This window comes from Lithobates pipiens, unplaced genomic scaffold (genome assembly GCF_037356315.1).
Source record: "Lithobates pipiens isolate NorthernLeopardFrog02 unplaced genomic scaffold, aLitPip1_a1.2 Scaffold_13, whole genome shotgun sequence".
Classification (NCBI taxonomy): Eukaryota; Metazoa; Chordata; class Amphibia; order Anura; family Ranidae; genus Lithobates; species Lithobates pipiens.
Window position 1 is genome coordinate 401,949,120 of NW_027507718.1, and position 24,342 is coordinate 401,973,461.

The 24,342-nt window shown below is 40.2% G+C and overlaps 1 protein-coding gene across 6 annotated transcripts in view; it reads left to right on the top strand.

Annotated features, from left to right (window-relative positions):
- The window catches only part of SGCZ (sarcoglycan zeta), a 1,585,391-nt gene that overhangs the window by 1,482,981 nt on the left and 78,068 nt on the right, over positions 1-24,342 (top strand). For all 6 annotated transcript variants that reach the window (XM_077477426.1, XM_077477423.1, XM_077477424.1 and 3 more), the window contains one exon: positions 4,612-4,734. In XM_077477426.1, the coding sequence (XP_077333552.1) occupies positions 4,612-4,734 (123 nt within the window). The remainder of the gene's footprint in view (positions 1-4,611; positions 4,735-24,342) is intronic.

Consider the following 24,342-nt stretch of genomic DNA (forward strand, 5'->3'; position numbering starts at 1 on the left):
ACATTGAAAATCAAGCTAGGAGAGATCTCCTGTGGACCTGTTCAAATCATTATCCGCTGCCAAATCTCTGCTCGTTTGATCCTTAAGCCTCGTACACATGATCAGATTTTGTCTGAAGGGCATGTGCCAGGAACTTGTCTTGCAAACTAACAGCACACAATTGTTGGCCAACAAACATGAACATACTGTAGTGACATACTACGTAGAATTTCAGCTCTTGAGCGCAACCCTTTGGGTACCTTTTGCCAATGTCATGTTTGGTGAGCATTGATTCCGAGCATGCGTGTTTGTACTTTCACTTTTGTGTGACGAACTTGTGTACACACGATACAAAAAACTGACAACAAACCGTTGTCCACTCAAAATTTACTAGCCTGCCAGCCAACATTAACAATTGTCTGATGGAGCGTACTAATGGTCGGATTTTATGTAAACATGCTGTCTCACACAATTCCCTGCCGAAAATCCGATCATATGTACGAGGCTTTCGACTGAATAGCTAGGGGTCCAGTATATCTGGTAAATGGGGACACAGAAGGGGGGTGTATCACACCACAGCGTGGAATTTTGGAGCACTTTGCACTCTTCAGAGGATTGGAGCACAAGAGCACCTTTATTGGGACGTTTCTGCAATATCTAAATATATCATTTTCATTTTTTTATAATAACTGTTTCACTGTTGCAAGTTTATGTTTGTATACAGTGATTGCAGTTTTTGGAGCACAATAGCACTTTATATAGGAAATAGTTTTAATATATATGAACACAATTGTGATGCATTTTTTTAATGCTTTATCTGACTTTTTGCACTGATGTGAGTACTGTAATTTATTTATTGTATGATCTTAAGAGAATAGCACTTTGTGTACAGCGGCTGAAAGTTTTATTTAAAATGAATAATTACTGTTTAATATTTTTTTTTTACAGTAGCGCAAGTATTTATAATTTTAATGGGAACCATTAGCTACTGCTACTGTCAGTTAAAACCCATGAGCAGAAAGTGGAGGGTGGGGCTGAGCCATACTGTGTGTCTGAATAGGCACAAACAGCCCCCCTCGAGATTGAGCACACACGAGTGCACCTATAATAAGTAGTTTTCTATAGGGGCAATCGGCAGGGGAGAGGAACCAGAAGTGCCAGCAGTGGTCCACAACAGAGCATGTTTGGATCTGCTCTGTGCAAAAATATTGCAGAGTAGGTGAGCATGACATATTTATTATTTTATTTAAAAAATATATAAAGCTTTACAATCACCTTAACCGCTTCAGGACCACCGCTGCAGTTATACTGCGGCAGGTTGGCTCCCCTGTGTGAGCCGTCGTAGCTGTACGACGGCTTTTTAAGACACCTCCAGTGGGGGCGTGCTCATGCCCGAAGCATGTCCCCGGAGTGCCCAGTGAGCGTGATGATCGCTGGGTACCCACGATCGCTTGTGACAGAGCAAGGAATGGGATCTGTGTGTGTAAACACAGAAATCCCAGTTCTGTCAGGGGAGAGGAGACAGATTGTGTGTTCCTACTAAGTAGGAAAAACAATCTCTCTTATTCTCTAGTCAGCCACATTCCCCCTCACAATTAGAACACACATAGGGAACACAGATACCCCCTTGATTGCCCCCTAGTATTAACCCTTTCACTGCCAGTAACACTTTACAGTAATCAGTGCATTTTTATAGCACTGATCGCTGTATAAATGTCACTGGTCCCAAAACAGTGTCAAAAGTGTCTGATGTGCCCGTCGCAATGTTGCGGTCCTGATAAAAATTGCAGATCCCGGCCACTACTAGTAAAAAAAAAAAAATAATAAAAATGCCATAAATGTATGCCCTATTTTGTAGATGCTATAACTTTTGCGCAAACCAATCAATATACACATACATTAGGTGCCGCCGATTTTGTGTTTCAAGTGGGACAGTATCGCGCTGGTTCCCGGCGACAGGCTTCTCTAACCAGCGCAATACCGTTGTGCTGGCTGCAATAGGAAAATGTTATTAGCAGCCAGAGCGAGGCGATAATGTTGCCTTACTCATGAATCCTGGATTCCCCATAAAATCCCTGCCAGACCTAAGGGCCTGGTATGCCTCCCAAGGGGGGACCCATGCCGTTTTTTTTATATTTGGCGTGGAGTTCTCCCTTAGGATTCATACCAAACAGTGCCTGGTATTGGCGGGAATCCAATTTGGATCCCCGCACCAGTGTCAACCCGGCCAGCGATGCTTGTCGCTTATCGGGAAAGGAAAAGAAACATTTTTCCTTTCCCGATGCGAGCCAGCTCAGCGCTGGCTCCCGTGACGGAGCTCGTAGGGTGTCAATCACAATATCACGGTCACCTACTGTATTGGCATTTTTTTACCAAAAATATGTAGAAGAATATATAGCGGCCCAAGCTGAGGAAGAATATTTATTATAGCAAAAAGTAAAAGATATTGTGTTTTTTTCAAACACAAATTAAAAAAAAACAGAAGTGATCAAATACCACCAAAAGAAAGCTCTATTTGAGGGAAAAAAGGGACCTCAATTTTGTTTGGGTACAGCGACGCACGACTGCACAATTGTCAGTTAAAGCATCGCAGTGCTGTATCGGAAAAAATGGCCCGGTCATTAAGCAGGAAAATCTTCTGCGGCTGAAGTGGTTAATTTCTTGTTTCAGCAAGGAAAGTGTCAACATTCATGTTAAATGTTCAGGCTGGGTGAGTTAAACAATGGGTGATGCTGCACTGTCAGAGGGGTTTTATTTGTTACAGAAAACTAGGCTGACCATGCATTATGCAATTTTCTTTCCTTCAACCACAAGTTGAACACTGACTGTGTTGATGGGGGAATCCCTCCCGCTGTGCTATTGAATTCTGCAAGTGAGAGGTTTCCCCGGTATCAGAATACAGAATACAATTCAGTGATCATATAAAAAAAAACAACTGTCTGGTTGTACTGAAGTTTATCAACAGATTGGCTTCAGTACAACCATTGATGGATTGAAATTTGTCCATTTCTCACTGAACTGGCCAAATTTCAGTCTGTATATATCCAGCTATAGAGCAGTTACAGCAAACACACTACTTTTTTTGAAGCTGAACCTCCCACTGAAAACTTATGCCGTATATACACGCCTGGACTTTCCGGCAGCAAAGGTCTGAGGGAATCATTCCGTCAGATATTCCAATCGTGTGTGTGGGCTTCATCAGACTTTTTTCTTCAAAAATTCAGCCGGACCTAGAAGTAGAACATACTTTTTTAATCTTTCTGACTGAATAAATTTCTATCAGGAAAACCGTTCATCTGTATGCTGGTCCGACAGAGCAAATACAACGCAAGTGCAGCTATTGGCTACTGGCTATTGAACTTCCATTTCTAATCCTGTCGTTTGAAATGAACGGACTTTGGTGTGATCATGTGTGGGCAAGTCTGTTTGGTCGGAACTCCGTCGGGAAGACCATCAGAGTTTATTCTGATGGAAAATCCGGTTGTGTGTACGTGGCATAACAACACCAGACACCCACTGCTGAGATAAAATATAACCTCAATACTTTCTGTAGTTGCTCAACTCAAGTAATTTCTAGAAATGTTATACATTCTAGCACAATGTTAGTTAGCATGTACTCATAGGGTGTCTCAATTAATTCTTGCTTTTTATATTTACTTGCATTTACAGCATCTAACAAATATGCATTTTTTTTTCTAAATCAAGCAGATGGAAGCCGATCAGTGGTTCTCCTGAGAGGAGGGGTCTGCGCTGATAATCAGTGCATTGATTATCAACCCAGCCTTTATCAGAGGTTCCTACAACAGATGTCAATCAGTGCCCATCATATGCCAATCAGTGCAAATAAAAAATGCCAATCAATGGCCATCAGTAATGACTGTCAGTACCTCCTTATCAGTGCTGCCTATCAGCTGACATCTATCAGTGCCCATCAGAACCACTTATCTGTGCCCATCAGTGCTACATATCATTGTATCATTGCCGCCTATCAGTGCCCATCAGTGCTGAATATCAGTGCTTCATATTAGTAACTCCTCATCAGTGCCTATGAGTGCCACCTTATTAATACCACCTCATCAGTGCCCATTAGTGCTGCCTTATCAGTGCCCATCAGTACAGCCTGATCAGTGCCCACCAGTGAAGTAGAAAATGTACTTATTTGCAAAATGTTATAACGGAAACAAAGAAAAACTTCTTTTTTTTTTATATCTGTCTTTTTTAATTTGTTTAGCAAAACAATTTAAATAAATACAGTGGTAATCAAATACCACCAAATAATCCTCTATTTGTGGGGAAAAAAATATATAAAAAAGTAATGTGGGTGCAGTGTAGCATGACAGTGCAATTGTCATTTAAAGTGTGACAGCGCTGGAAGCTGAAAACTGGTCTTGGCAGGAATGAGGTAAAAGTGGCCAGTATTGAAATGGTTAAAATTCAATTAGGTAAAGCATTCACTTAAAGGATTGTTTAAAATGGTGCCGTCCAAAGCTTTAATTTCTTTGTTTACATAATAAAAGAGCAACATAAAATATGTTACTTGTATTGTTATTATTGCATTTGCACAAATATGGCTTATATTAGACGTATAATATAAATCAATTTTATATTACATTTTTCCTCTTTACAATACAGGTGCAAATGCTGTAGAAGCCCAGTGTAAGAGATTTGAAGTAAAGTCAAATGAGGACGGGAAGATGTTGTTTTCAGCAGATGAGGATGAAATCACAATTGGTGCTGACAGACTCAGAGTTACAGGTAATGGTTTACAAGCAGACACACTATTGAAAGGATTGTTACTTGAGCCATATCTTTCTAAATACTTTGTGCGCCATTTCAGGTATGTAAAAAGGTCAAAAGTACCACAGTTTCAAAAAGGAATCACAAAAGATTGTCAAGTAAAGTTAAAGCAAAAATGAGTTGGAAAGATACTGCAGAGTTTAATAGACCACAAAGATGAGTATTTACCAGAAAAAAAAAAAGCAATAACCAGCATGGATTCACGGAAGACAAAAGTTGGGAAACAAATCAGATTTTTGTTATGAGGAAGTAAGCAAAACCTTAGACAAAGGAGTGGCTGTGGTTATAGTATATTTAGATTTTGCAAAACCATTTGAAACAGTCCCCCACACATGGCTAGAGTGTAAGGTGAATTCTACTGGCTTTGAAAAATAAATTTGTAAATGGATAAAAAAAATTCAGAGACTAGTGGTTAATGATCATACTGAATGGTCTAAGGTTATCAGTGGTGTACCCCAAGGTTCAGTTTTGGGACCCTTACAGTACCTGTTTACTATTTACTATATTTATAAATGATCTAGGGTCTGGGATTAAAAGTACCATTTCAGTGTTTGGAGATGACACTAAGCTATGCAGTGGAATAACATCCTTACAGGATGTCTCCAACTTACAAGCCAACCTCAATGCACTGTTTAACCACTTATGGACCGCCCGCCATCGTTTTACGTCACTATTTGAAGAGGAATACCATTGTTATGGTAGAAGCTAGCTGCCCCAACCTCAGTATCATCTTCTTCAGCAGGCGGTCCACTTCAAGATAAAAGTGGTCTCTGTGGCAGATTCACCGCCAGATTACTTTTATCGGCAGCGGGAGAGGCCACCCTCACCATTCGAGGGCAAGACAATTAAAACTATACAAAAGGTTCATAGATATATTATACAAGGGGTCTTCAAAAAGTTTCCACACTTTTATTTATACAATAGAGTTTGTAAAAGTGTGGAACCCTTGTAATAATATGAGATGGTAATAGAGAGAGCTTGGATATGAACCAGAATGATAAGAACATCAACTTGACCGGGACAGTGAGCGAGGAAGGAACAGTTTCTAGAACTGAAGATAAACAGAAAATTGAAAAAATGCATAACTAAGACCCATTTTAGGAAAATGGACCACAATAGTTATATCACACAGGATAGCCACCACAATAGCTGGCTGTTAAATATCCCTAAAGGGCAATTCATGAGGCTGAAAAGAAACTGCACAAGGGAATACAATTTTTTGAAACAAGATGATTTAATAGGGAAATTCCTACAAAAAGGATATAAAAGAGATCATATGCAAGAACAAGTACAACTGGTGAGATACATGGATAGAAGAGAACTGGTTCAAGAAAGAAAGAAATTGGATGAAGATAAATATGAAATCACATCAGTACTGAATTGTAATGCCCACTATGGGGAATTTAAAATGATTGTGAAAAAACATCGATCCATTCTGAAATCTGATCGGCATTTAGGAGAAATACTACCAGAAAAAACAAAATTTGCAAATAAAAAGCCCCAAATTTGAGAAACATATTAGTAAAAAATATTCCAGATCCACCCAGGAAAAACAACGTCTCCTTTTTCGAGGGAGAGGCTTTTATAAATGTAAGAGATTGTTACACATGTATACATACAAATATAAATCTTTGGAAAAGAATAGAGTTCACATCATGCTCTACCAGAAAAAATGTAAGATTAAGGACCTCATTACACGCAGCACTGAAGGTGTGGCCCTCCAACATGAATGTGGGTACCAATATGTGAAAGAGCAAAGAGAAAATTAGCTAAGAGAACATATGATCATGTTTATAATATATCTATTGGTTTTAAGAACCATAGTGTAACCACAAATTTTTAGACATGTGCATTAGTTTTCATCCGAATGCATTTTTGTCCGAATTTCGGGTATTTTCGGGCATTAACCGGTTCCCGACCAGCGCACGACGATGTACGTCGACAGAATGGCACGGGCAGGCATATTGGCGTACAGGTACGTCCAATCTTCAATGCCGCCCTGCCATCGGGAGCGCGCGAGAGAGAAAATATTCGACATTATAGAGACAATAGCAAAAAAGGTTGAATGTGCATAACCTAACTCTATTAGTCCAAGATTATTCGACATCGCAGTCTCCGCAAGTGGACATGCTCCGCCCATAGGTTATAGAAGAATTCTAATGTTGTTTGACTAGTAATAATAATTAATAAATATAATTATTACTAGTATCATACAACATTAGAATTCTACTATAGCTTGTAGGCAGAACATTCGACCAGAAATGTACGATTGCGGCGTCGTACAGTTTAGCTGCTCTGTCGAATCTTCTTAGAACATTCGACAGACACCATAAGCATTCAATGACAGATTCAACCTTAATTATTTCGGATTTTCGGACAAATGCATTTTTTAACAAAACAAAATAAATAAAACTGAATTTCGGGAGTAACTAAATAAATTAATTTTTTGGACGAAAACTAAATATTTCAGTGTGCACATTTCCGAAAAACAAAATATTTCAGAGTGCACATGTCTAATAATTTTAACTTACATCATAAAAAAGATCCAACAACATTGCAATTTTGGGGGCTTGAAAAAATCAAAAAACATTGGAGGGGGAACAACAAAAGTCCCTTAGCCAACAAAAATCTAGATAAATATTTTACTTGCAAACTATGACTCCCAAAGGATTAAATATAGAATTTGATGTCAGTGAGTAGTGTGTGTAGTGTGGTGTCATCTATCGGGGGGGGGGGGGGGGGGTAGTTGGATTCCATGAAGGAAATGATTGGTTTCTGTGTCTGTGGGTTGGTGAGTGTCTGGGTCTGTGTTATGATTGTAGATGGAATAATAGAAATCCTTGAACATGTTAGCTACGTCTTTTGGATTGCATAGGGTGGCTTTAGTTTGGTGGTGTTTTATCTGGGTGAGGTTAGAACGTGCTTGGCGCTTTTTGAGTTGTGATTCTAGTAGTTTTCCTGGCTTGTTGTTTTGTGAGTAGAATGACAGTTTCATTCTTTTAAAGTATGTGTCATATTCCGCCCTAAGCTCTTTCCGTAGCTCCTCACGACAGGAGTTTAGGTTTTTTAGTATGTGGGTAGAAGTGGAATTGAGGTTTTTGTGTTGTGCTTCTAAGTCAGCTATGGACTTGTGCATTCTGCTATGCTCTGCAATTTCTTTTTCTTTTCCCTGAAAGCAATCTGTATAAGGTTTCCTCTGGTGACCGCTTTGTGAGCACACCAAACTGTCAGGGGGGAACACTCTCCAGTGTCATTAATTTGGAAATAATTCTGTATTTTTCCTTCGATCTCATCCCTTATTTTGGGGTGCGATAGAAGGAAAGTATTGTTTCCCCAAAGAGGTTTGTGAGATATGGTGCTCATATCCACAACTTCAATAGTTACCGGTGCGCGGTCCGACCATGTGATGTTGTGGATATCAGCTTTACATATATTCTGTACACATCTGTAAGAAAGAAATCTATTCTTGAATAGCTGTTATGAGCCGTTGAAGAGTAATCCCTCTCAGTGGCCTCCCTCTCAGTGGCTCGGAGGCACCGCCATGGATAATAGAGTCTCTTTTCTAGGCATAGATATCCCAAAGTAGTCATCTGCCTCCGAACCACTGAGGAGGATTCAATGTCATTGTTTAAGATTATATTGAAATCACCACACAATAATAAATTACCCTTCTGCATTTGCATCTTGCTAAAGTCTTAATGACTTTACGTATAAACTTCAGGGGTTTGAGGTTGGGTGCGTACATATTCACCAGGGTGTAGGTTTTATGATTAAGTTCTGCAACCAGTATGATGAAGCAACCCTGAGGATTGATATGCTTTTGCAATAGGGAAAAGGATATAGAGTCTTTGACGGCAAGTAGTACTCCATTCTATTTGGCTGAGTGATTGGCTGTAAAGACGTGCAGAAACTTGACATGTGAGCATTTCGGAGGGTTGGCACTGGAGAAGTGCATCTCCTGTGCACAGAGGATGTCACATTGTAAGTCCATTGTATATATAAGGGCTCCTGCGCTGTATATAGAAAATGGGAAGCAAAGTTCTATCCCAATAGGTGCAGCAAACACTTTATGAGTTGGCTCTCATTTAGATATGAATAAGTAAAAAATGGTGTTGCGCTCCTAAATAGAACTAAGCAGCTACTAAATACCCAATCTGTATCTTAAAAGAAGGTATCAAAAATATAATAATATAAATAATGGTGTAAATAAAAACTAAGAACAAAAAAACAAAGTGCAAACGTGCTTAATATATCTAAAAGACTGTCAGGAAAAAATAAAACAAAGTGCGTATGTGCATAGCATGTCTAAATATTAAAATTAGACTTAAAGATAATATACAAGTAATTCATATATCAACGGCAATAGTGCTGTGGTAAAACATATAATATAAAGTGATAAAGTGCATATAGCAAAAACAACTTTGAAACCAATTGGGTTTAATGTAAGTCCATTGCTGTCTTCCAGAGAGCCAGAGAGCATTTGAGTGGTAAGAGGTGCTTTGTCACCATCCAGTGGTAGATTTTGGTACGTCAATGCTAGAAATGTGCATGTGCTGAAGAGAATTATTTGGTATAACCGTCAAGGAACATAGTTCAAAAAGACTAACCCAAACTGGGATAGTCAGGAACTTGGAAGTTGTAGGTTTCAACTGTTGTAGGGAACAAAATATGGGATACATCACGTATATGAAAGTTGACACCAAGTTGTGCCTCGTGGTCATGGTAGCTTGCGACAAGTCGGCTTATAGTGCGATTCCTGCAAAGGGGTCAGGGAGTGCAGGGTGTTGTCTTGAGTAATGCATCAGTTGGTCCTTTACATGGAAGAAATGGATTCTGGCTATTACATCTCTGGGGGGGTTTCAGGTAGGTATGACGGTTTATGCAGTATATGGGCTCTGTCTATAATAATGTCAGCATGCCCCCGAGATGGGAGAGCAGTGGTCATAAGCTTTTGTAGGTATGAGTGCAAGTCAGCCATTTTGATGGATTCGGGGACCCCCCTGAAGTTGACGTTATTCCTGCATGACCTGTCCTCGATATCCGCCATTTTGAGGCACATGGTTTTTATATCTGCTTCTACATAAAAGTGGGCATCCACTAGCTCATTGTGAGTAAATTCATCCATTTTCATTTTCACATATTTCACCCTGTTGCTGACTACTAGTACAGAACATATTACAGTGCACACATTCAAGAATGACATTTCCAGCAGGCTCGTTAAAAACACCTGAAGATATTCAAAAAATACAGGGGTTTGGTCACACTATATGGTTATATAGTGCTAAGCCCACTTAATGCGTCAAAGCACCCCAAATTAGTGGGTCCTACCCTAGTAATAGAATGAAAGATCCTGCGTCTCAACCATGGGAGCCAAACTCCTCTATGTGGGAGAACTGAAGGGATTCCTCTTATGCACTGGTGGCCACTAAATAAGAGGTAATGAAGAGGGGGAGGGGTGCTCCATCCCCCAAAAAACCTGGTCAGGGCATATTACAATATACAGCAAACATATTTTTTTGGTCTTATAGCAGCACCATCTTGAATTTAAATGCATTAGGGTGTGCCCCCCAAATATGTTCACTGTTGCTGACTACTGTCATCTCTCTTTTTGTGGAATTCATGAAAGTTGCTCTGTTTTGCTGGAGGGCCCCCATTAATGTTTGTAGCATCTCCTTCATGGTAGTGTCCATAATGGGTTGCCCTGTGGTGGGAACTACATCTAGATGCTGGCTGTATGAGGCTGCTTCCTTCATTTATTCCCCCTCTGTTCATTCTGCATACCTCCCTCCTCCCCCAGCCTCCATTTTTATTTAACAGGGCTGCTAAATGCTGAGGGTGGCAGTGGATGGCTGAGCATAGACACTGATTATGAGGGAGAGCAGGTCAAAGATTTCCGCCAGCTTCCTCGGCCCCCTCTCTCCTTTCGTTTGTTCATCCTGCTCAAGGTGTTCTCCATCATCTCCCCTTGCTGTTAGAGCTGATTTTGGGTGCCTCTATGTGCTGTGAGCTGCTATATAATGCCTGTTGTGTCAGAGCTAATCCCTCACACCACCATCCGCTCTGGCCGCTGGCTCTGCCCCCTATCGCTAATTTATTTAATCTACTCGCCATTACTGAAACCCGGCTACATGAATCTGACACTACTTCTCCTGCTGCCCTTTCCCAGGGTGGCCTTCTTTGGACTCACTCCCCCAGACCCAAGGATGGAAGGGAGGGGGAGGGGAGGGGGAGTGGGAATCCTTCTAGCCCCACATATCATCTTTCAGGTACTTCACCCACCTCCATCTCTGTCACTTTCCTCATTTGAAGCACATTGCATTTGTCTGTTCTCTCCAGTTTCTCTAAGGATATCTGTAATCTACCAGCTCCCTGGACTAGTATTAGCCATTCTTGATGAATTCTCTGCCTGGCTCCCCTACTTTCTCTCTTCTGAAATCCCCACAATCATTCTCAGTGACTTCAACATCCCTGTTAATATTAACACGTTTGCTACTTCCAAACTTCTTAGTCTAACCTCCTCCTTTGACCTGAAGCAATGGATACAAGGTTCTGACGGAAACAACCTTTCTCCCACCTATGCACTCTGTGCAACCTCTCCAACTATCCTTTCCCTCTCTCTGATCACCACCTTATTAGTTTCTCTCTCTACCACCTCCTCTTCCTCCAACCGCCTAACAGTTACCCTTAGAAATCTTTGCCTCCACAGGCGGCTTCAAAAACTCTCTAAAACATGCATTAGTCACCCAATTCTTAAAAAGCCCTCACTGGACCCCCCACCTCATCTTAAAAATCGATGCCCCATCTCCTTGCTCCCCTTTTTATCCAAACTCCTTGAATCTCTGGCCTACAACGGACTGAGTGACCACCTCACCTTGTGGTTAGCCCCAAGATAGTCCATTTCTTTTGGAGGTTACAGTTGACAGTCTAAGCAACTGTCCCTATTTCTCTCCCTCCTTCCTATGCATAGTTCATTGCACAGAAATTTAGAAAGGCATTATATTTCTGAAAGGATCAAAAGGTATGCTTCTGTACTTGCTAAAAATGTACCTAGCCCAAAAATATTGACACCAATGCAATTACTACATCTAAGAATGGGTAAGCAGCAACATATTATATTTTTTTCTTGGGTGTATAAACATTTTATATGTAGAGTAACAACATTCTACCTCCTCTCTGGTAGGTAACAAGATGTATGCTTATAGTAGGTGTGCTTACTGTGACATGAGCTCATCAGGTTACTTCCTCTTATTTCACTGTTCAGTCTCTTGCTGGGTTAAAGAGAAGAGCTGTAAGTGTTACCTAACTAATTAATAATAATAAAAAACCAAAAATAAAAAAAATACAATAAAAAGTGTCCTGCCTTGCCAGACATGGCTGTGTGGCAAATCATGTGAATCTCAAAATTGAACAACCAGAAATACAAATATATTGGAGGTTGGAACAGCACCTTTACTGTATGTTTATTTCTGTATATTTAGCGGTTTTCCTGTATTTTAGATTTAAACACTAATAAAGCATCCTTAGGAAGAGGCATACGATGGACCCTGGTGAAAAAAAAGTGACCTGGATGAGTGTGACTTCATCACAGCAGGACATCATAATTATTTAATTATACAAAAATGTCCAGAGTAGTTACATCCAACATTACTGATTCACTATTCTTAAGTGACTTGTGGATCCCTAGGGAGTGCTATAAGTGCCGTGACTGTTTATACGCTGAAATACCTGGGAAATATTTCAAATTGTTGAAAAATAGGTTTATTTATTCCTTCCGCTGAATGATGCAGTTTATTACTTTTTTCAGTAAAACATGGCAATTATATTGAAGGCATGCTTAGTGATTTCTGGAAACACAATTTGCAAGCTAAAAGAAAATGAGTTTCCTAGGCATGTATTAAGTGCTCTCTGGGCTATGAAATTCCAAATAAATGTTATCGCATTTGTGTACAGGTAGAACAGAATGACAAGATGAACAACTGAGGATTGTGTAGTGAGTTTATTTTCAGGACTCTAGCTGCAGGATCCCGTCATCTTCCTCTCTAAGTACTTTAGTGTGCATGAGTGAATTATGAGCATGAGCCTAGATTTACTGCACATCATTGTGTTCAGACTAGAACATTTTGCTGCATCTTAGCCTTGAATGAAAGACTGCCAGCCTGTGGAAGTTATTTAATTTTAATTTAAGGACTCCTGCATATATGGTGATTTACAAACGTTTTGTCAATGCAATGGTTATTTCATTGTTTACATTCTTTATATATGCATTTCTATCAGTTGTTTTACTGAAAAAAAAAGAATACAGTATATAGGTGTTTAACTAGATTTTAAGATGTCTACTGTTCCAGCGCAACTACATTTGCAGGAATAGTAATTGTTTATCATTATAATAAATTATAATGTTATTGTTTAAACAGGTCTTTTCCATGCATATGGGCAGAGATGGATTAAGGGAAGCTCAGAATAGGGCTCTAGGCAAGAAGCTGCTTTGACAAGCTGCTTTGCCCCTCCCCCGTACCTTTGATTGATACTGATAAAAATGTCAGCAAGCACAGTGAAATCACCCTATTTATATTGTCTGCACTGGAATGACCTGCTCCATCAGATGCCAAGGGGTTGATTTACTAAAGGCAAATAGGCTGTTCACTTTGAAAAGGAATTGTCACGTTGCAAAGGAAATTTTCCTTCACTTTCTTAGTGAATGAGATCCAGCTCTGCTGACCTCCATCAGCCTATCATGTGCACAGCAGACCATTTGCCTTTAGTAAATCAACTGCCATCTGTTTATAGGTGTTTCTATCCGTGTGCAGTAACAGATAGATTTGACCATGATTTAAAAAGATAACTCCATCTTTCTGACCACGCTTTAATGTTACACCCATATTTAAGGTGTAAAATGAACCTTGGTCAGCATGCACAGCCCCAACCCCAAACCACCCCCCTTTTTAAGGGAATGTGGGGTTATTCTCCCTGTAGCATCCTGTTAAATTTGAAATCAGTCATGCTATTCGTGGCTCCAACCTGAACAGCCTTGTCATTTTTTGACAGGAAGTTGTCATACATTGGTACTTCTTCCAGCTTCGTAGCTGAAGGAATAGTCTACAGGAGCTAGACTAGAGCATTGTACCCACATTCCACTGGTTCAAACGCAAAAAAATAATAAATGCATATTTTTGTTTTTTGAAAAAGTGGGTGTTTTTTCTTTTGTGAAAAGTTAAATTCACCTTTAATGCATGATCATGAAGGTTGTAGCTGGGCCCCCTGGACATCTGCAAGGCCTTCTACTCCTGCGTGGGTTGACTGGCGGATTATCTGGTCCTGCAGGTAGTTTAAAACTGTGAGAAAAGTTATATACTTGCCTTACTGACATATTTCCCATTGCAAGGCATGATAGTACTATCTTTCCAGCTAGATTCATGGGCAATGATGAGCAGTCCAAGTTTAGTGAGAAGACATTACAGTCAAGTGAGCATCTTCTGTTCTGACAATATTTAGATTGCTCTGCCCCAATAACTTGCCAAAATGAGTCATGAGTCAGTATGTTGCTATCCTTGCCTAAGCTACAGTATGTAGGTAGAAGACGGAGGTAATGTTATTATCTTTCCTGGGGAATGGTGAGTACACCCAATCATGAGAGAAGACACTCCAGTTAAGTGCAAGAGAATCTTCTGACAATATCTGGGCTGCTCTGCATTCCCCAAGGTCTTGCTGAATGGAATATGATGCAATAGGATGCCACCCTCATCTAGGCACTGTGTTTGGAAGACTGGGCAAGGTAAGTTTGTACCCTAACTTTATTCCTTAGTCGTTCTACACACGATCGGACATTCTGATGGACAATGTCCGATAGGACCATGTTGTCGGATAATCTGACAGTGTGTGGGCTCCATCGGACTGTTTCCGTCAGAGTATCCGACGGACCAAGTTTTCCAGCTGGGCTATAAAATTTTCCGACAACATGATCTGATCGGACTTTGTCCGATCATGTGTAGAGAATTCCGATCGGACAAAGTGCCACACATGCTCAGATCAAATTCCTAGACCAAAGCTATTGGCTACTAGCCTGAACTTAGTCCCGTCCTAACGAAATAACGTCATCACGTTAAGTACGATTGGATTTTCTGACAACTTTGTCCAACTGTGTGTATGCAACAGTTTCGGACAAAATCCGTCGGACAAAATCCGACGGATTTGGTTGTCGGAATGACCGACCGTGTGTACAAGGGCTTACAGGTACAGTTTTTAACTACCTATATGCAACAATATTACAGAGAGAGGGGGATCAGATAGAATAAGCAGACTTTGTAATTTTTTATTTAATTAATTGACAAATATTAACTACATGTTCCCCATGCTAGAGTATATACAGTGAACATAGATTCTTATTACTGAACAGTCTATACAGTATCTACAGTGAACATAGATTTCTCCTACTAAACATTCTCTATCCCTTTAGTAAATGAACCACATCTAGACAGGCATATGCAGGTGAACTGGTAAAATTAATTTCTAGTGACTGACTATAATTTTCTGTCAGAATTCCACAGAATCCTCTATTCCTGGTGCTTCAACTGATTTGCTCTCTCTCTCACACAACTATGCATAAAGTAAATTACATTGAGCATGCTGTATGAAATATTGTACAACATCCCTTTGTGTGCAAGTCTTAATTCAGTAAGGCACTCTAAAGCACTAAGCCTTTTAAAAAGTATCTTCTATGTTCTTTTTGAGACCGATTTCAGCTTGCTGCATTTCGGTGATTCATTTTACACAATATATTAATGGATGTATGTGTGTACATTTCAGTCACTGTACATGTGTTTGTGGTACTTTTGTGGAAACTCACTATTTCATCATTTTGAATTTTTTTTGTCTACAGAGCAGAAGGGGTCTTTAGTAAATATTTGCTAGAAATCCTTGCAATGCAATACCTTAGCACATCTGGATTGTACTTCACTTCAACGTGCATGCCTCTTAAAAAACAGTTAAACTGTACAAATGTGACATTTCTGAAGATCATGATAAAAAGAGAAGACCATATTGAACAATAAAAAATAGTTAAAAATATAACATTTTTAAAAAGATATTTTCAGTAGTGCTTCTCCACTACTGCTAATGCACCATTGATTCCAAATCATCTGGGTGGACATGCCATTTCACACAGAAGCTCTATCATCGAACAAAGCTGTGATGTCAATATGCTGGAATTACTGCACATACAGTAAAGCAATAATCTTTTCTGCTGAATAGTTCAAGAATACAATATCCTGGCTTAAAGGATTTGCAAATTATGCAATCATTTGATGTGGTTAGGTATTTGCTTTTCAGTAAATGTTAGTTGACTCATTTCTTTTAACTATTACACTATCATAAAAGAGTTTTCACCCAGCGTTATGCTTGTTTGTACAATTGGCTTCAACAAAACATTTTTCTCTGCATTTTATTACATAGTTTTTCTTGTATGTTTTATTATATTAACAAAGGATTACAAATGCAAAAAGAACACAATAGAAGGCAGTATAGAGGATATATAGAAAAAGTTAGTGTAATAATTTCATGTGGAATGGAGTTTTCCTGTTATACAATGCCTGATATTTTGACCTATTGATGCACTGTACTGCTATATTTCTACTCTACTGAGTCAATAGGTTAACATGAGCATCATTTAAAGGAAGTAGGAAGAAGGGAATGAAGGGGGCAGAGCATACAGAAGAAAGATAATTGAGGTCCCTGCAATGAGGACTCATTCATTAAAGCAGACGCCTATCATTCTACAATATATCAAACATTAGCCTGTATCCAAATTACCAAGCAGAGCAAGATATTAAATCTAAATAAAGAATAATTGCCCAAAACCATGTTATTTTACTGAAACTATACATCTGCTGGTAGTCAGTGGGGTTTTTCAAGAAAACGGGTCTTTTACAATTGGTATAGGCAAATAAACATTCAGAGTGGGCATGAGAATTGATCATTTTTATCACTGTGTCTAACATGGGACATTTATTTTGTTGCCATGGCCATGATATTGATCTCACCCACAGTCAAAAGGTGGGTGAGAAAATTCCAATCGCCAAAAGTACAAGAACAGAATCATAAGTAAAACAAATGGAGGATCATAAAGTGAAGGGGAATGACAGGAAGTAATTGCAACCAACCTTTGCGGGGTGTATTACCACCCATGTAAAATCTTTTTGAGCCAATTCCCATTTGGTTATGCACCTAGAAGCCATTCCTTTTTATAATGCCATTGCTTGATAGTTAGGGAAAGTTTATCTTTTTTATTCCCATCTCCTCAAGGAGGGTAGTTTTACTCTCCAGCGTAAATGAGAAGCTTTTACATGAGGGTAATCTCTTTCAGATTGGGTCAAATATTATTGTAAAATAAAATGAGACCTTTGATGTTGGCATAGTCCTTAACCTATAAAAATGTTTAGAAAATGATGGATACAAAGATACTTCTAGAAATCCTGTTGGGGGATTGCATAGGTGGAGCAGAGTTTGGCAAGTTTTCAGTCTAATCAGTACTTGCACTTGCATTGTTCTGTTGAGGAAAGTTGCAGAATCTGCATCCCTTTAGAAATGATTTACACTTAGGGAGTATTTCTCCAAAAATATTATTCCTATTGCAGCAAATGCATAACATTTTACTTGTATCTAATGCCGCGTACACACGATCAAACAATCGGGTGGAAAAGTCCGGCAAACTCAAGTCCGCCGGACAATCCCCCCGTGCATAGCCTCCAGCGGACTTTTTTGACCCGAAAGTACGGCGGACTTAGAAAGTAGTTTTGCACTCCAATCTTCCCGCCGGACTCACATTTCGGCGAACAATCCGGCCGTGCGTATGCCAGTCCGCCGTACTTTTGAAATGAACGGACTTTTCCCACCCGGAGAAAAGTCCGCTCATTTTGAGCGGGTCTCCAGGTAGGCGGGGCCCGCGAAGGAGACGTCGCTGACCCCACCACCTGGTATGGACTTAAAGGGGAACCCCAACGCCGAAAAAAATCGGGGTGGGGTCCCCCAGGTCCACATCAGACCCTTGTCCGAGCACGCTACCCGGCCGGCCAGGAAAGAGGAGGACGAGCGAGCGCCCCCTTCCTGAGCCTTACCTGGCCGCGTGCCCTCAACATGGGGGGTGCCTTGGGGAAGGGGGGGCCGTGCGGGCCCCCCACCCCAAAGCATCTTGTCCCCATGTTGATGAGGACAAGGGCCTCTTCCCGACAACCCTGGCCGTTGGTTGTTGGGGTCTGCGGGCGGGGGGCTTATCGGAATCCGGGAGCCCCCTTTAATAAGGGGGCCCCGGATACCGGCCCCCCACCCTATGTGAATGAGTATGGGGTACAATGTACCCCTACCCATTCACCTGTGAAAAAAAGTACAAAAAAAAAACACAACACAGGGTAAAAATAGTTTATTGCACAGCTCCGGGGGTCTTCCGTCTTCGGGGGTCTTCTCGCCGGACTCCTCCGCTATCTTCTGCTAGCTCTTTTGCTAGCGGAGGAGCCCGGCTTTCTTCCTCGCCTTCAGACTTTCCTCCGCGTGTGTGGGCGAGTCCGTTCATTTCAAAAGTACGGCGGATAGTACGGCGAACCTAGTATGCCGTATTAGTCCGCTGAAAAAGTGCCGTGTGTGGGCAAGTAGCCCGTTCGGAAAGTCGGACGGACAGTCTGCTACGTGTGTACGCGGCATAAGTGTTCTCAGAAAATCAGTGAGCCTATCACTCAAGCGGGAAATTACATTTCTAATATCAAGATTGTACAAAGACTTCCATAAAGTAAACAAAATCCATACATACAAAAAATATATTTTCCTCTGTACATCATACACAAATTCTACATAAAAATGTATAATCCAATAAATGTCCAAAATATGCAAAATATATGAAAAAAATAAAAATAAATTCCAGCTTCAGTCATCTGAAATCACCATTGTGACATGCATAAAATAGAGTGAATCCACCACCTATAGTATCTCACAAAAGTGAGTACACCCCTTACATTTTTGTAAATATTTTATTATATATTTTCATGTGACACCACTTAAGAAATGACACTTTGCTACAATGTAAAGTAGTGAGTGTACAACACACAGCCATTAATGTCTAAATTGCTGGCAACAAAAGGGAGTATACCTCTAAGTGAAAATGTCCAAATTGGGCCCAATAGCCAATTTACCTCCCCGGTGTCATATGACTTGTTAGCGTTACAAGTTCTCAGGTGTGAATGGGGAGCATGTGTGTGAAATGTGGTGTTATCGCTCTCACTCTCTCATACTGGTCACTTGAAGTTCAACACGGCACCTCATGGCAAATAACTCTCTGAGGATCTGAAAAAAAGAACTGTTATGCCCCATACACACGGTCGGAAAAATCACACCGACGGAAAAAGTCAGATCGGATTATGTTGTCGGAAAATCTGATCGTGTGTGGGCTCTATCTGACGTTTTCCGTTGTAATTTTCAACTGAAAAATTTGAGATATGGATCTAAAATTTTCTGACAACAAATTCCGATCAGACTTTTTTCCGATCGTGTGTAGAGAATTCCGACGCATGATGTGGCACGCATGTGCAGAAAAAATTTGGAGATGAAAGCTATTGGCTACTGGCCTCTACTTAGTCCCGTTGTACGTGTTCTACGCCATCGCATTCAGAACGATTGGATTTTCGGACAACTTTGTGTGACCATGTGTATGCAACACAAGTTTCGGCCAAAATCCGTCGGAAAAAATCTGACGGATTTTGTGGTCGGAATGCCCGACCGTGTGAATGGGGCATTACTCTACATAAAGATGGCTTAGGCTATAAGAAGATTGCAAAGACCCTGAAACAGCTGCAGCATGGTGGTCAACACCATACATCAGTTTAACAGGACAGGTTCCACTCAGAACAGGCCTCACCATGGTCGACCAAAGAGGTTGAGTGCATGTGCTCAGCATCATATCCATAGATTGTCTTTGGGAAATAGACATATGAGTGCGCCAGCATTACTGCAGAGATTGAAGGGGTGGGGGGGTCAGCCTGTCAGTGCTCAAACCATGCTTCGCACACTGCATCAAATTGGTCTGCATGGCTGTCATCTCAGAAGGAAGCCTCTTCTAAAGATGATGCATAAGAAAGCCCTGAAACAGTTTGCTGAAGAGAAGCAGTCTAAGGACATGGATTACTGGAACCATGTCCTGTGGTCTGATGAGACCAAGATAAACTTATTTGGTTCAGATGGTGTCACGCATTTGTGGCACTAACCAGGTGAGGAGTACAAAGACAAGTGTGTCTTGCCTACAGTCAAGCATAGTGGTGTGAGTGTCATGGTCTGGAGCTGCATGAGTGCTGCCGGCTCTGGGGAGATACAGTTCACTGAGGGAACCATGAATGCCAACATGTACTGTGGCATGATCCCCTCCCTTCAGAGACTGAGCAGAAGGGCAGTATTCCAACATGATAATGACCCCAAACACACCTCGAACACAACCACTGCCTTGCTAAAGAAGCTGAGGGTAAAGGTGATGGACTGGCCAAGCATGTCTCCAGACCCAAACCCTATTGGCCATCCTCAAATGGAAGGTGGAGGAGCGCAAGGTCTCATACAACCACCAGCTCCATGATGTCGTAATGGAGGAGCGGAAGAGGACTCAAGTGCCAACCTGTGAAGCTCTGGTGAACTCCATGCCCAAGAGGGTTAAGGCAGTGCTGGAAAATAATGATAGCCACACAAAATAGTGACACTTTGAGCCCATTTTTTTGACATTTTCACTTAGGTGTGTACTCACTTTTGATGCCAAAAGTTTAGACATTAATGGCTGTGTGTTGAGTTATTTTGAGGGGACAGCAAATTTACACTGTTTTATAAGCTGTACGCTCACTACTTTTCATTGTAACAAAGTGTCATTTCGTCAGTATTGTCACATGAAAAGATATTATAGAATATTTACAAAAATGTGAGGGGTGTACTCACTTTTTTGAGATACTGTATACTGAATTGCCTCTCACCTCACTGACATGACCCCTGCTTTACCAGTAGTTCACACCATGCAATTTTCCCTCTCTGGGGATGAAGCTAAAACAGCTACTCCTTCCGAATCTTCTATAATTCCCAATCTCATGAGTGGATGGATGGCTGAATGGATCTCCAACAGAGCAATATATGCAGGAGAAAAAAGCACACAACCCTAGTGCTCTCTGTTTAAAAACGCTAACTTTAATAAAAAGAAAAAATTTGCACTTACAGGAAACAGCACTATAGGCAGTGCTGACCATATATCACTCATCTTTAGCAATCACTTGTGAGGCAACTTGGTGCAGAAATGGCCGCAAGATGGCATCATACACAAGGTTCCTCAATCAGTAGCAGTTTTCCTGGGATTTTGCTCTGAGGCACTAAGGTGGTTTTAAGGAGTCATCCACTGAGGCCATTGAGGAGAAGGGGTAGAGGAGACTACACTATCACCATCATAAAGGTGCAGGACATGGGGCGGCACCATCACTTCCAGTGGTGCACCCAATTCTGCATCCTTCCCAGCTGACATTAAAATTGCCCAGTGGGTGCACATACATTTAACAAAAGGAAATGATTGTATTCTTACTATGATAGAAGGTTGAGCACTTGAGCTTTAAGACACTTTTAGTGTTTCTTCTTTCCTCATCTTAAAGCAACTCCGTTATTAAACTGAAAGTTTAAATCAAACCTCTCCTTGTAAAAAAGATTGTGGTTACTAATATTTTGCTACTGAATGCCTACTACACTAAGTAGTTTCTTCCACTGATGGTTGAATGGATTACCACAATGCAACGGAGTAAATTGAGCATAGGTTGCAGTTAAAAGATTGCACTAGAAGTAAAAAGGATGTAGAAAAGAGCAATTTAATAAGGGTAAAGGATGAATTTAGGTATGAGAAACATTTTTTTTTTGAGAAGAACCTTTGAGAAGAAGTTGGCTAGAATGACCTTGTAGAATTAAAAAGGCCCATATATAAAATTCACCATAAGCCCGTTTTCTTTAAGAATAGTATTCCACTGGAGCTAATTCTATTCCATTATTTCAAATGTATTGAACGGTTTCTGATAGCACAAAATATAAAGAGCTGATTGAATTTACAAAGATGCAAAAAATAAATATTTACCTTACAGGATCATAGAAGTATACATTTCCATCTTCAAAGCAAACTGCACCACACTTTGCACTCCATTACATTTGTAATCTTCCTATGGATGAATGGGGGATTAAGGGTTTAAAAGATGTTTTGTTTTACCCTAACTATAAACTATGCATTCATAGGATATTGTATTAATATTGTACTATGCACACCATTTGATCAGATTGATCTATAAAAAAAAGAACAAGTTCTCCTAGCAAACTGAATTTTTACTTAGTAAATAAGGTGAAATATCTTTCACTTTGAATATCCAAGGATAATTTTAAATAACACAATGCTGTAATGAACATGCCTGTATGATTTAAGTGAACACAATAACACAGCATCATTTTATTCACTAAGTGATCATCATCAACAGCTTTAGTGAATCAAAAGCATACTGTTTAAGTGTAAACATTATATTTACAATATGGTGATTTTTTTTCCCCACATATTGGTGTCCATTTATGAAACAGAGAAAAGCCGTGATCTTCAGGATCACAAACTAATCTGATGGGTACCAGTTAATGTAGCTGAGATGAGGCGTAGATAACATGTTCTCAGCTTTTCATCACAGTACATAACCATTCTGTCACAAATGACCAGTTTATGAAAATGAGATCTGAAAATCTCACTGGCCGTTAGAGTGAAATATCTCCTTCCCAGGTTCTCAAGCTCAGAGGAGGAGAATCTCAGTGAGAAGCTTGTGTGATTAGAGGTAGAATACTTATTTCTCCTTATATATCAGCACCAGCGGGTTAAAAATTTATATAAATTATATATATATATATATATATATATAGTGACGTAACATGTTGAATAGTTTTGTATGTATTCTTTAGTTTCTGAGCATGTGTAGTCTTGCTCTTATGATTTTTTTCGTCCGAAAAACCGTACTAATGAAACGAAAATCAGACGTTGAGTTCACATCCGACAAAAATGTTATAGTCTGCACATCCAGCTTTTGTCTGCCGAAAAAGTGAAATTGGCTGTTGAAAGCACCGTACTAATGGTAAGATTTGCGGACAATCAGCCGTCTTAACACAATTGACATCCGAAAATCAAAGCACGTGTACGGGCCTTAAGTCACCTGGTGATATTACTACTATTGCAGAGAACTGTGTGTTACCAGCAAAGTATTGAAGTTTGAACTGGAAGAATGGAGAACGCTATAGGGTATGGGCATCCAAGGGGTCAGTCCAGTTTTATACTTCTACAGTCTTTGAGCCAGAGGACCCAAACCGTGTAGCATTTCTCAATGGTTAGTTTAGCTTTAGAGAAAAAGTATTCCATTTTGAAGTGGTTAGTTAACCTCCCTGGTGGTATGATTCAGTCTGGAATTAGGTGCTGAAAGCGGTACAATTATTTTGCATGGAAATCTGGCGTTTTATTTTGTAGTCCTGTAATTCTTAGGAATAACGCTCTTAAATCTCTTCAAACCAGAGTCTAGCAGACATCCCGGGTATGATAAAGTTTATAATATAATAAAGAATAATAAAAATTATTCAATAATGTAATCAAATCCTAAAACACTGAAAAAGGGACACTTTTTGGTTGCTATGGACAATCTCCAAATTCCAAGCAGAAAAAACTGTATTTATAATATAAAAGTGCATGCAGGGCATTGCACAGACCACTAGGGGCCAAGGGGGTGTGTATTTTTTAATACAGCACTGTAATCTGTAAGATTACAGTGCTGTGTGTGTTTTGTGTGTTTTAACTTTTTTGAACTTGCCGCCGTTCTCCGCTCCCGTGCGCCGTAACGTCGCAGGGAACGGAGCTCGGTGGCACTCGGCACTGTGAATCGAGCGGAGGACAGCTCGATCACACAGCGCGGGGGACATCGCTGGATCCAGGGGACAAGGTAAGTAAGTCTCACTGTGTCCTCCCCTGCATCCAGCGATGCGATCCCGAGTCTGGCTCGGGGTTACCGCTCCTGCTAGTAAATTCCCAACCTGAGCCAGACTCGGGATTACCGCTAGGGAGGTTAAGGATATGAAAAGGTTTGTTTAAAAAACAACAAAAAAAACAAAGGCTCCTAGAAATATGTATAAGAATATATATCTGCCTAAACTGATGAATATATGAATATGTATTATAGCAAAAAGTAAAAAAATATTTTTTTCTCAAAATTGTCGCTCTTTGTTTGTTTATAGCGCAAAAAATAAAAACCACAGAGGTAATCAAAAACCACCAAAAGAAAGCTCTATTTGTGGGAAAAAATGATGTCAATTTTGTTTGAGTACAGTGTGACACGACAATGCAATTGTCTGTTAAAACAACGCAGTGCTGTATTGCAAAAAATGGCCTGGTCATTAAGGGGTCAAATCCTTCCGGGGCTGAAGTGGTTAAACCAGGTACTGGTACTTTTGACAGTGTGGGCAGGTACCAAGTCCTGCTGGAAAATGAAATCAGCATCTCCATAAAGCTGGTCAGAA